The sequence below is a fragment of the Kryptolebias marmoratus genome, linkage group LG15, assembly GCF_001649575.2.
Source record: "Kryptolebias marmoratus isolate JLee-2015 linkage group LG15, ASM164957v2, whole genome shotgun sequence".
Taxonomy (NCBI): Eukaryota; Metazoa; Chordata; class Actinopteri; order Cyprinodontiformes; family Rivulidae; genus Kryptolebias; species Kryptolebias marmoratus.
The window spans coordinates 6,704,441-6,718,595 of record NC_051444.1 but is presented as its reverse complement, the minus strand read 5'-3'; the positions used below and the strand labels follow the sequence as shown (position 1 = coordinate 6,718,595).

Genomic DNA, 14,155 nt, shown 5'->3' with positions numbered 1-14,155 from the left:
TAGCTTTTTGGGTACTTAATTATCCGGCAACAGGGTTAGCAAACATTAAAAGTCCTTTTTCATGTGGCCTTTTATTGATTGTGGAAATGTTATGCATTTAAAGTCATAAAATGCACCAATTACATAAGTAAGACAGGCACAGACCTGAGGATGACCACTTGCACAAGAGCTATTTACATCAGACAATTATATAACTTTAACTTAAAATCTATTAGAAAAAGCATGATGTGCATGTGAGTCACATCTCCTTTAACATAAAAGAAGAATCTCCAATCAGTCTGGATGCTGCTTTCTGTTTGGTTAGTTGAGCATGACATGAGATATGACAATAAAAGCTAAATATTTCCTTTCTGCATCCTAAAGATTAACAATAAAAATCAACAATAACACAATGATTTTGAGCTCTGATAGGTAATAATGTTGCTGACTTGCATGTGACGTTGCTACAAAGCAACTTTCAGAAATACTGCTCTCTGATGTAAGCAATTTAGACATTTTTTTTACATTAATAAATTGATTTTGAGCAAAATAGTAATCTCTAAAAGTTAAGGTTGTTAAAAAGAAACAAGTTGGACAATTAACTTTGCATTTTTGTGTGCTTGAGCAAAACACTGAATCTGAGGCCAGAAATTCAGTTTGCTAAAAAATATATTTAAGAAATGCAAGTTTCTGCTCTTTTACAGTGAAATTAAACAGTTTATATTTTCCATTAATGCCAATACAACTGAAGCATGGCTCTAAATGACAGTACTGCTTTAACCAAATTTCGAGTTAAACCAGCAGTTCTAGGAAGCAGAGTGCTACTGGCTAAATTGAATCTTTGTTGACACAAGCCAGCACAGCTTTGCAGGAAAAGGATTTAGCAACAGTTCTTTGGAACAGCACAATTGCACACCTAAAATCATGAATAAACGAGCGTCCCCTCAGAATTTATATCTAATTTGGGTTCAAGGAATCAAAAATCATTTGGTTTCACAAGTAGGGTACGTGAAAAGTGTACAGCTCCTAATCAAAGGTTTTGATAGCACCAAGAAACACAAACCAAACAGGACAACAGTTCAGATTTTTTCCCCCTCAGTATTTATTTTTTGCACATGTTGTAAGTTGTTTACAAGCAGACACGGGGATGTCAGTTCTCTTAACAAAATGTCAGGAATAAATATCAATCAGTCTGTAAAAAAGTTTAATTATGTATATTTAGTGATTCAAAATACACATTTTCTCATAACCTCTTTCAAAATACATCAACAATTGAGAAGATGTAAAACTAACATTGGTGTTTGGATAAATTAAAGCTGAAGAACTTGATTAGAAATCCTTTAATTAAAAACATTTTTGCTTTATTCTGAATGTCTCTTATCTAAAATGTCCTTGGATGAAAAACTGAACCCTAAAATGCTCCTCAATTTTTTCCCTCATTTGCCTTTTTTTAAAAAATAAAAGCATCATGTAAATTAAAAGCCTAGGAGTTCTTGAAGGAATGCATATCGCTCGCAGCTCTTCATGTCAGGGTTTGACCTAAGATCATCTTTTGATGAGAAACAATGTCGTTAAAGCAGTTTTGGTCAAACCTTTTTAAAAGACATTTGGCACATTCTCATATGATATTACAAGACCTCACACCATGTGTTTGCACTGAGACAATGAGTTGAGGATGAGTTTCAGCTCCCACCACACAACTTTCACTCATTATCTGTAAATTTGAGTAAGTTATAGCCATTTTTGTGTTGGCAAAGGTCGATTAGCTGTGGCGACCATCTTAAACTTGATTGACTGCAAAAGTCAATCAACTGTAGATGTCCAAGGAATGATCAATTTCTGAGAGTTTCATTAGAATACATCCAATGGTTTGTGAGATATTTTGCTAACACACAGACAAAGCTGACTTCAATAGTTAAAGACAAAGCTTTAAAAACAGATTTCATGCTATCAGTTAGCGCTCAGAGTCTGTGTTGGAAATGACTCTCAGCTATTCCCACCCCAAAGTTCAGCTCAGTATCTGTGAAACTGACTGAGTTATAACCATTTCTGTTTGCTAACATCGAGTCAAATAACCTCCAAATGAGATATTCATGAGATATTTTGCTAATGTTACAGACAAACAACTCCCCCCCCCAGCCCACACACACACCCACACACACTGAGATGGGCAAAAACATTGTTACTCTTTTGCCTTTATTGGCAGGCAATAATAAAAATTATGTAATGTAAAAGACAAACTACTACATCTGCTGCAAATACACAACCACGCCACACACCATAACCTTTCAGGAGCAGTCCCAACTCTTTAAAAAACAGTCGCTAAAGTAAAATAAACACAGAGCTTCTCCTACAAACCCATGTTTGACAGGGACCTCAGAGTAGTCCAGATCAAACTGTTTTGGGCGTTGTGTTGTTTTTATGCTGGTGTCGATTCTCAGCCTGCCATGTTTTAAAGCTTGTAAACTTTGACCCAGTAAGTAATCTGCTGCAGGTCCTTTCACCTCAACACATTACAGGTTAGGTCATTTCTTATACGTAGAGGTTAAAGGTACAGGCATGTGACACATTCCAGACTTGCACAGTTTAGAGCGATTTAAGGCCGAATTTATGCAGAACAGTGGGGAGACTCTCCAGGACAGGATGAAGCTGCAAAGCTCAATTTTTAGATAAATAAACACGATAAATAAAAAGCCCTGCAAACTAGTCAAAATATTTGTAACAGTTTTTGTTTTTTTCATATTTAGTTGGCTCTATGCAATTATGTATTGCTTTCAAAGTTGTTTTTTTATGGAAAAAGCTTGCAGAAGTTAACATACATAAATACATATATAGTAATAATTTTCATTTAGATTTAAACTGAAAACGTTTCAACTTATATGTTTGTAAAATCCTGCCTGACATCTGTTCATTATGACTAGTTTCTCATTAGACATGAAAATGTTTCTCCAGCTGCTTCCTGCTGAGGCAGCTGCTGAGCTTTTTTTCTTCCTCTTCTTTTTAAGATGCCTCAATGGCCCCTCCAAGCCTTTCCCAATCACTCAGATTTGTTTCTTAATGAGAATATTCTTGTAATTTTCTTCTGTGCTTCTTTGCCACATGCCCTGACTCAAAAGATATTCTGAAAGTATTAAAAACAAATTTTATTAAAAAAAAAACAAGCTTTCCCTGCAACATCTTAGAAGTCAGTTTAATCAAAATACTTGTAACAGAAAGGTTCAGGTGACTGTATCATTTGCAACAGAAACATCTGTTTCTGATCAGACTTAAAAGATAGCTGATAGAATTACAAATGCATCTGCCAGAAGATTTTAAAGAGGATTGTTAAATTTGTACATTTGATCTTGGATCAAAAATGATGTCTAGAATTTGTAACAACATCAGAAATCCTACAAAAAGAACAACAACTAGCTAAAATTAGCAACAATAAAAAAATATCATGACACCTCCATGAGAAAAAGGTCTCCTACTAGTTACAGATACACTACGCTAACCATCCAAGGACCAAAGCATCACTGAGCGATTAAAGTCAACTTGCTGCTGTTACGCCTCTGAACAGTGACAGAGCTGTAATGGTTGATTTATTAAAGGGTAGGCCAGATTTGTGGTTTGATGGTGTGGTGTAGCGATGACAAATGGTCCTATGAGACCAGCCAGCTGTGGAATTTAGAAGAAGAGATTTTGATGTATATGTGATGAAAGTTTAAATTGTTGCTTAAAAAATAACTTGTCTTTGTGGCAGTTTCACAGAAATGTTTTTTCAAAAGGGATCATGACATATAAAGCTATGAAACTATGTTTTGTTTAATTTCTGCCAGAACAATATCAATACTTGTGCATTTCTGGGTTGAAAAGAAGTCTAAGCAACATCTAATTTGTCCATAGACATCTAGACTAAATTCATACTAAATCTGGCATCGACATATAGCCCACATTGGCAAGAATAGTTATAAACATTGCTCACCAGGAATTTATCAAAGTATATTGAAAAAGGTATTTTTGAATTTGGGCTTTCTTTTGAAAAACGGATTATCAGAGTCATAGTTATTGCCTATCCTGTAGGTGTAAGAAGGAAGCTGTGTGTGTTGTTGGTAAAATACAAGCTCCTTATTACTCAAACATCACCATAGTTGTAAAAATGTATAGTGTATTTTGTTTTTAAATTAATAATTCTTTAATTATTTAACAATTTTTAGTTCAGTTCAGTGTATTCTTTAACACAATGTAAGGACTGAAATGTACTCTACATTAAAATGATCTGGTTGTGTAAATCAACACAGTTTTAAACTGTATTTGCAGAATTGGACATTCCGTCCAGGAAGCAGACATAAAATAAATCTGCCCCCTTCAGTTTGGGGCAGCAGAGAAGATTTGTGATCTGCATGTTTTGCTTTCAAAACCAACTCACATATCAAGGGTTTAAATTGCCATTTGTATTGCCACAAAGAACAACAATTCACTCATCTGGTGGTGGTTGTGATCTGAACAGTGGTGAGCTTGGTGCCTCCATCACAAAAGCCTGAAATCGCTCCGACTGCTGCATCATGAGTCCATCTAGAAAGTGTGTCTAATTGGGTGGATCCCTTGACTACAGTGTTTCCACAGTGGATTTGTTTCCATCCAGATGACCGGCACTGTCATGAAAATGGAGACAATGTCATTACAGACCTGCTCTGTAAATACAAATGCAGGCCAGAGCCTCTCTTTTTCTAGGAACATGATGTCCTGTGGCAGGAACAGCAAGAGGTCTTTTAATCCCTCTGCAACCACTGGGCAGGTGTTTAAATGTTAAGTTTAGTAAGCAAGTGTCACAGAGAGCAGCTGTGGTATATACATCACTTTAAGTTGATCAGTGTAAATATCACATTTTGTTCCTCAAACATCCTTCTGCGGTTGCCATTGTTGATCTGTTATAATTATTCTGCCGCAGTTAAAAGGTTGTTAAAAGACTTTCCTATTTGTTGATTTATCAAAGTGTGGGGGTGAGAGGTCTGATTTTTATCATGTTTTAAAGTTTGGTAAACACTTGTTTCACATGTGATAATCTGGTCAAAAATGACAAAAGAGAGAGGTCAGTACCCTAGAGACACCTTCTACTCCATTTCATTCACCGCTAAGTAAATATTCTTTCAAGGTGACAATGGTTGATATCGACACTTTCCATTTACCTTGGACAGAAGACTTTAGGACTGGGAAAGATGTCACAACCAACCTAACCATGTTCCAGTTTCAATGTAGAAAATCAAACTGTTGTGCTCAGTGACCAAGCTTCTTTTAGCAATTCGAGGCAATAACATTGTATTTTTCTGCATTTTTTTGTTATGAAACGCTGTAGCAACATGTTTCCTAATGAAGGTTGAGCAGAACTTTGTGTGTGACTGATTTAATGAGATGTAAACCAACAGAAGTGCAAATAAACAGTTTAATACTTCTGCTGTCACCACTTTTAATGAGCAAGGCATCAGTGTTGAATTCAAAGGGTGATAAGGTCTGACTTTCCAAATTCTGACATCAAGGGGTGTGAGTTTTCAAACTTGGAGCTTAAAAGCTTTCAAGCACAAATTGAATGTGCCATTAATTCCTGCTCTTTTAACACTGAGCGTAAAACAAAACTGAAGTGATGTTTTTTTTTCTTCTGTCACAAATTAATAGTTTAACAGCAGAAAGTTTTTCATTGCATTTCTCTTTTGAGGTTTCATTTTCAACTTTCAGTTAATTTTATTTTCCTCTGTTCACATTTTAGATTAAAACAAAGAAAAATATTTTTTTTCTTGAAGTCTTTTAATCTATTATCTGTGCCTTCTTGATCCTGTTTTGGATCACTAGGGACCTTCTACAGCAGTCGACAGGCGACAGGCAGGATCCACCCTGAACAGGTCACCCATCTGTCAGTTTGAAGCTTCCCATTCAAATATAGAAAACTTGTCTAAATAAGATATCTTTAAAATTAAATTTTGAGAGTTTTTTTTTTTTTTTGCTCAGTCTCAAAAGTTTGGTGTTGTTTTATCCCTTTGTTAACAACTTAACTGAGACGGCTGCTGATGGGCGCAGCAGTGAGCCCGATGGTGTCAAAACTGCTCTCCTGTGTTGTCATTAATTTTCCAGGCCAATTCATGCCCAGCTTTTAGAAATGTGAACAGCTAATTGCAGTCTTGTCAATACACTTTTCCCTTCAGAATTGAATTTCTCTGCGTCATCCGGCGTCCTGGATCAGTGCAGGCAGTAATGAAACAGAACTTTGGAGAGGCGTTAGATGTGTGTATCATACATCTGTTTACTTATGAAGCAGCTGCAGGATAAGTAACTTTATGTAAAATATCTAAAAAATATTCAAGTTAAAGTCTATATTAAGCTCATGTGGTAAAGATATTTCTAAGTTCAGTATATGAAAAATATTTTAACTTTATAAATTATATTCCTTTCAAAAAATTTTTTTTTTTTTAGATTTTTTAGAGATATGTGTTTAATTATTTCAGAGTTTATTTGATGAATAAGTGTACTTTTGTAATCTTTTATTATTTTTTTTCCTTTGGCAACTTTAAATGAACAGATTGTATTTGTGCTCAAAACTGGCTAGAAGCTTTGAAAGTTTTTCCAACACTAACTGGAGAACCTAAACAGTTGACCAGCAACAATCAATATAATTAGGGTTTGGCTTATGTAAATGGTAAACGGTAAATGGAACTAAATTGATGCTAATTTGATATAAATGCTGATTTTTCTATTGTCTTATGGTGATCACCACCTCATAAAACTTTAAAGATTGTTTGAGAGCTGAACTCAAGATTTATCTTAATAAGTTGTGTCAATTATTTCTGTCTTTGGAAAGGAAGAAAAGCTTCACTACATTTGAAAATAGGAATGAGTGATTACCTCAAAGACAATTGGAAGTTTAACGTCTTTGCTGGGTACTCAGTTAGTAACATAACAATTATTAATCATTACCTGAGAAATCTCTTTCTCTGAAGTCTTTTATGATTGGTTTCTCCCTGGAGCTATTGGAGGCTAATTTGAAGCCTCTTGTATACGACCTGCTGGTCTGCTCAATAGCACTAAAAGACTCATATACTTTAATGAGTTTCCTTGTGAAGCAACAACTAATTGAGAGTCAGAAACTTTTGCAATACATCAACTAATATTGTTACATAAGGGGAGTTAGAAGGCAAACCAACGGTCCAGTGATTTTCTTGGAGAAACTGAATGGACACCAATAAATGAGCATCTCCCTGTGATGCTAATCCCACATAAAAACACTGACAAATTATTGCAACTCAGAATTTGCCTCCAGATTCAGTGATTAATCAACTCTTAATTGTTCAGTGGACTCTAATGAGGCACACGTGTGAACTCAAAGCTGTGATTTCAATACGGTGGTTAAAATCACCATGTTGTGCTAGAAATTACAAGTGTAGAGAAAAGTAGTGGTCAGGGGAATTTAGTTCCCTCAGTTTAGTCTTACTGTTGTGATTTCTATTGCTGTGTATGTTTTTTAAATTTACATTTACATTGCCAAAGATTTGACCAGACTACAATTTACACCACGACTTGATTCAAATACAACACAGTTTCTTGTGAATAAAGTACATTTATTGCCATGCAGCTACGAAATCTGCATCTAAGCTTTGCCATTGGCTTCCTGTAAATTACACAAGGGGTTTGATTGGTTTGCAGCTTGAGCTGAAGCTTTGGACTGACCAATAGAGTGTAATCAAGTGTTTACTGAGCTAGTTCAGAAATCCTTGGGGAACATATATAAAACCATGTGCTGTGAGAGAGCTCAGCAACTTCACGAGTCAGCTCATCATCTTCGTTAGCAGCTCTTTTATTCTAAGGTCAGTAAATTTTAACAACTGCTTTATTCTATTGTTTTACTTCTTCATAATTTAGGTTGTCTTGGTATAAGATCTTAAATACAAAGAAGAAGAAGCAAGTTTCATTGTAGAGTGTATGAAAAAAGGTGGTTTTGCTGTTTTTAAAGCACATTTTCTATCTTTAAATGGCTGTTATTAATCCAAGCTGCTGGTAAAACACCCAGCATCAGTTCACTTGTTTTAACTCTTCCCCAAGGCTGAACAACCAGAGTGACTTAAACAACATGACAAAGTAAAAGAAAGAAAGAAAGAAAGACACAGACCTACAGTATAAAGTTGATGTAACATGTTTTAAAACCGTCTGTCGTTAATTTGTTTGGTATTTTCTGCTTTCCACAGAGAACCGTGACCATGTTGCTGAAACTCAGGACACTCCTTCTCGCTTTTGCTCTGATTTTTTGTCAGATAAAAATCTCAGAAGCTGCCTTATCCAGGTGAGAGATTGAGCATGTATCCTACAAGAACAAAAGTGGTAAAAAAGTATATTTGTCACATTTGAGTTATGAACTTTTATATATTTTGTTCTCTCTCAAAACCTTTCCAACAGATGGAATTATTAATTTATTAAAATAGCTAAATATATTGGCTACAGTTTTTATAACAAAGGAAGTTGGTTTTTGAGCCTTTTTTATGTTGTTATGTTGATAAACTGTATGCTTTTTTTATTATCGATGTTGTGGATGAAGCAGCGTGATTGACATTCAACATGAATGTTTATTTTCATGTTTAGTAAGGAGTCCATGTCAGATGGGGTCACACTACTGAACAAGGATGCTGAAACGTTATTCAGAGCTATCAAGGAGTTCATGCAGACAACCTCTGATGAAGCAGCCCAACAAGCAGCAGAAGTGGAGAGGTATGGCTCTAATAGTTATGTCATTTTAATCCTCTCTATTGCTCGATTAAAATATAAAACTTGTCCATGGACAAGCCCAACAGCTCCAGTTTGGTGTTAATTAAATGTAAAAGTACACAGTGACATTTGTTTTCCCTTTGTTAGAACCTCTGGATGCATGGTTTCTAGTTATTCATTCATGCATTGATTTAACCATCAATTCATTCACTATTTCATCACCTAAACGATTGCTTGCAGTAAAGCTTCTGTTTAGAGTAACAACGAGAGCATGCCAGACAAAAATGAACATGCATGACAGACTGAAGGCACAGAACAGCATGGAAGTGCAGCTGAACTGGTTAACATGGTACCTTCATGTTCCTCTTGGATTTACAAGCATGCCTTTGAAATATCAAACCCGGCTTTCCTACAAATGCATGACAATTCAGAAAGAAAGAAAGAAACAAACAAAAAACATGCATGAAATTATTAGTATATATCTGCATGTAAGCTTTTTTTTCTTTTTTGCATGTTTCTCTCCATCTCTAACAGCTCGAATAGACCTGTGTCTAAGCGCTGCACTGGCTTAAGCACGTGTGTATTGGGCAAACTCTCCCAAGATTTTCACAAACTACAAACCCATCACCGCACAGATGTAGGAGCGGGGACCCCCGGCAAGAAGAGAAGTCTATCTAAGTTATATGAAAACTACAGCAACTCATACAGCCTCAAACTTTGAGGGTTACTCCATTCATTCTGTCTCTGTCTGAGTTAACATTTGCCTGCTTATCTGACTGTGGCTGTACACTAAACTGCATGTGGATCATGTTTGTGTATGTCTAACTTAAAAATACATAAAACAAAAAAAGAAAAAATATAATTTTAAAGATTCTTGCTTTTTTCTGCTTGTAGACATACATTTTACCAGAGAACCAAAGAACCAGCTACAAAAATGTGGTGATGCATGTAAATAATAAAAATAAATAAATAAATAAATAAACTGCTGAAATCTTGTCTGTTACTTTTTTTTATTATTATTAATTCGTCTTTAATTTTACAGTAGAGTGAAAGAAAAATGGTTTATGATGCACAATTATTGGAAAATCTTCTTGTAATCGTTTCATTTAAATTTGTTGCTGAAACTTCCAAACAGCCTTGCTTAACTTCATCTGCTCTTATCATAAATATACTAATTATTAACCTGCCTTTTTAAATTCTCGCAAGCAATTCAACAGCACAAAAGCGGGCGTGCAACACAGCCACCTGTGTGACCCATCGCTTGGCCGACTTTTTGAGTCGGTCAGGAGGGCTGGGGTACAACAACTATGTTCCCACCAACGTCGGTGCTCAGGCGTTCGGCAGACGGAAGCGCCATGGTTCTACAAGATTATAGAACCACATACACGGTATGTACTCACTGCATACTCTATAAATGTTGCTGTAAAGTAGACTTTAATCATCTAAAGTGATCAACAGCACTCCAAGTTTTGTCTTTCAAAGCTTTTATTTGAACTTTTGCTGCTTTTCCACTTATTTCCCTTAAATCCTTTTACCTGACCATTACAGTTTATTATACAGTTTGTGTTCAAATCACTGGGAGAGTGAAGAAATGAAGGACAACAGAAGAAATGTCATGTCTAAAAAAACAATTTACAGCAAATGAGCAGTATCTGAAAATCATGCCTTTAGGGGAAAAGAAATGACACAGGAGCTGAAAGGTGCATCATCCTTCAGTTAATCATTTGTAGGATGGAAAGTTTCCAGCTAATTACTTTTTGGGAATCACCTTGTTGGTGCTAAAATACTGTTTTTTTTTTTTATTGTTTATGGATTCAACTCAAGAAATAGAAACACTTCTTTTCTTTGGAACAGGCTGATAATTAGTTCTGAAAGTTCAGTTTAAAACTGCTCCTTTGTTAAATTGCCTAAGAAATGCAAACATAAAACAAAACAAACAAAACAGTCATTTGAAAGAGATCCGATACTGGAGGGAAAATGAGTAGGAAAGCAGGATAAGTAAAAATAAAACAACAACAACAACAAAAACCTTCAGAATGCCTGTAAAATCAGCTGAACAAAACTACTTTAAAATATTGCAAGAAATGCTGGCCTTTGATGGGCGATATAAAGAAATTAGGCATGAATCAAAACTTTTGCACATTACTGTAGATTAATTCAAAATGTGCAAATGATAATATACTGTAGCTCCGTCAGTGTTTGCCTTTATCGAGATTTCAACTAGTTTGCTAAGAAATCAGCGTGGTTGTCCTGCAGGTGAATCACTGTATCGTTGCACTGTACGACACAAATCTAACCACTTTCATGTTTTCTCTTCTTTCTTTAGGTCTGTAAGATAAATCTTCTCATGAGTGACAACTCTGCATCATCATCCAGTAACAGTATAAACACATTAGAGTAAGCATCACTGAAAAGATTCTTAGCAAACATGAAACAGTTGCAATCTTCATTGTTAGTGCTTAGAAGAGAGGTAAAAAGCACGACTAAAAGGCAACTTAGATGATTTACCAGCTTCACGAGATTAAAATCTGTCTTCTGTTTTGTGTTTTCTCAACCTGTGGCTCATCTGCACCTCTGACCTGTGACTTCTCGACCGTGTTTCTAACTGGAAATCCTATTCTGTGTATCTGTGCTGCCGACATAACCTTCAGCAACTGCCGTGGTGTTAAAACGTTTTGTAACACGTTTCAAGTGTAAGAATTTCACTCCTGATTCTAAATATTTGAACGACTGTGAGTTAAATGCAGGAATAAACTGTGATTTAGCTACACTGGCCTTTTTTGTGTGACTGTATTGAATGGCTGATGTGAAGACACTAAACTTGATACTGATTCTTTAAAAAAAAGTGAACGTAATGAATGTTGTATGAAAGCAAGTTTGCTCAGAGAAATAAATATATCAATCATAATCAAACTTCATGTATTTCTTCAGTTGTGGGTTGCAAACTATTATAACTGAGACTTAACACAGCCCTGTCACTTTTCTTGCACTTCTTGTATAATGTGCCACACATGGCTCATTTTGCCATCTGGTGGTTATAATAAAGTATTACCTTTCTGCGTTCTGAAAAGAAGTCTCACCTGAGAGTTTTGTTTCCTGCAGAATCATGTTTTACTTGATTAGCCAAAAAAAAAAGAAAAGAAAGAAAGTTAAAAAAATTGTATAAAAGGCAATGCAACATCTCCACATTGAAAACAGACAAATTATCACGCACCTAACATACCCTTAGCGAAATTAGCAAACTCCCAAAAATCCTAAGTGGGTCGCCATCAACTGCAGAATGAACCTTTCTATCAGGTTGTAATCATGTTTATCTGTAAAAAAAATGACCTTTATCCCACAACCCCAAGCAAAATAAATAGTAATTAAAGATCAAATACAGCCGGGAATCTCGTGGCTGTTACCAAACACAACCCAAGCTTTTTGGTAATCTCTTTTCTGTAGATTTTCTTTTTTTGCCACAACCACAGTTGTTCATTAACTTCACTAAAACAGAAAAGGATGTATATTAATACAATATATTTGTACAACATGGTTGTTAAATGTGCCTATGTGTCTCAATTAGCAAATTATTTCAGAAACCACTGAATATATTTCCATAAAACTCTCAGAAAATAATCATCGGATGTTCTTCTACAACTGATTCATTTTTGGAGTCACACCAAATTAAGATGGTTGCCACAGCTAATCAGAATTTGCCAACACAAAATTTGATATATCACAGTCGATTTTCCAGATATAAAGATAGAATCTGATGTGTTAGTAGCTGAGAGTCATTCACAACACATACTCCAAACACTAAGCTCACTAAGATCGTTCAGGTCAGGCAAGATTTCCCTAGATCACAGGAGATCACAGAACGGTGTTTTCAAGGTTTGACAAAAATACCTACAACTTTGTTATTTCTTAATATAATTTTAGTTTAAAACTTTGGCATGGAAGGGAGACATGAATTCATTCAAAGAATGCTAGATTTTTAAAATTTACTATTAAACATTGTGAGTTCTAATTGTGAACTCTTCAGTTAGATTTAATTAAGAAATAAAAAATATCTGTGATCACAATAATTCAAGTCTTTTCCTGACCTTCTTCAGAGATAATAGTCTACTGTCGGCCATTCATGTTTTAATAAAATGCTGTACATTTTATTACTTGTTTGCCAAACAAGTGATTCTTTTCTACAACTGCAGGATGTTTGTTATGGGAATAACTACATTAGTTAGGGTTAAATCACTTCTTGCAGGTGAAAACATTTTAATCACCACAAAGGTTAAACGGTTCCATAAATCTCAGTTTGAGAACAAGCACAGTTGCAGTGTTCTGGGGCTGCAAAAGCTAAGTAAGTTCCTAAGATGCCTAGAGTAAAAATAAAACTGTTTCAGGCACTTTATTATCACTGATTCATAGAATCACTTTCTGATCTTTTATTATTTTCTTGTGACACACATGTGGGAGTTGTACTTTTACAGTTATTCTGGCACAGCAACACATAGTCTGATATGTTTCTTCATTATGGAAGCAGTCCCCAGGAGCTGGTGGCTCCAGGACTAACAGCCCCCCTGAGGGTACAGTCACTATTTCTCCTGAGAACCTGAGTAACAGACCTTGAGCTTTAAGGCTGCTAGTTCTCCCTAATTGATGTGGTCTGTCTAACAGTTGTTTGACTCCTTTATTTATAGCATGTCTCTTTTGGGATACTGGCCTCTTTTTCAAAACGGTAAATCCATCTCCAATTTCTAAAACATATATGTTTACTGATGAAACACATTTATAGGTAGCATCTGATCTCACCCAGTTTAATTCACCACACAAAAATACAAGCTAAAGTTCCTTTGACATACTAAATCTAAAAAAATATTTTAAAACAAACTTCGACAGGGCTTTATTGGTTAAAACAATTCAGAAGAGGAGCCTTTAAAAAAAGAAAAAGTTTTCTTCTCTTGAGTGTAAACTGACAATAAAGGTCCCAGTTGACTAAATGGAAGACAGCAGGGAGATTTTTGGACATGAGTGGTCAAGCATGAGCTCCCTAACAGATCTAATGAAGGAGACGAGGGCTGGTGTTGGACTTTGTTTAAAGTCTCAGCAGAGACAGCGGGGACGCCAGACCTCTGGAGGGTTTGGGGACAAACATCTGTCATTTTTGACTCATCACCATCTGGGTTCCAGGCTGGAAGTGTCTTTTTTATGTAGAAAGGAGTCACAGACTTTGTTGTGTGCGCCAGCTAGTTGTGAGGTTAACCTTTACGGATTTGATTAACTTTTAGCATCACATGAGAAGACGTTGAAGACGTTTCGCTTCCCATCTGGGGAGCTTTCTCAATTCAAAACTGCAGAGTATGGAGTTCCAAGCTTCAAACAGCACAAAAGGCTTCGCTTATGCAACTAAACTCAGATGCAGATTGATCCATGTCCTGGATGACTGAGAATCTACCCCAGCATGTGACAAAAG

The 14,155-nt window shown here is 35.7% G+C and overlaps 1 protein-coding gene across 1 annotated transcript; it reads left to right on the top strand.

Moving 5' to 3' along the window:
• Positions 1–7,770: 7,770 nt before the first annotated feature.
• On the top strand, positions 7,771–9,899 carry calca (calcitonin/calcitonin-related polypeptide, alpha). The gene is made up of 4 exons (XM_017441463.3): positions 7,771–7,811; positions 8,190–8,284; positions 8,581–8,706; positions 9,238–9,899. The coding sequence occupies exons 2-4, from the start codon at positions 8,202–8,204 to the stop codon at positions 9,422–9,424; spliced, it is 396 nt and encodes a 131-aa protein (XP_017296952.1). The 5' UTR covers positions 7,771–7,811; positions 8,190–8,201; the 3' UTR covers positions 9,425–9,899.
• The last annotated feature ends 4,256 nt before the right edge of the window (positions 9,900–14,155 follow it).

Bases quoted from the DNA above. Each gene is read 5' to 3' on its own strand.
- calca (XM_017441463.3), top strand. From the start codon at position 8,202: ATGTTGCTGAAACTCAGGACACTCCTTCTCGCTTTTGCTCTGATTTTT. The intron at 8,285-8,580 runs GTGAGAGATTGA...TTTCATGTTTAG, and splicing joins TCAGAAGCTGCCTTATCCAG to TAAGGAGTCCATGTCAGATG. The intron at 8,707-9,237 runs GTATGGCTCTAA...CATCTCTAACAG, and splicing joins CAAGCAGCAGAAGTGGAGAG to CTCGAATAGACCTGTGTCTA.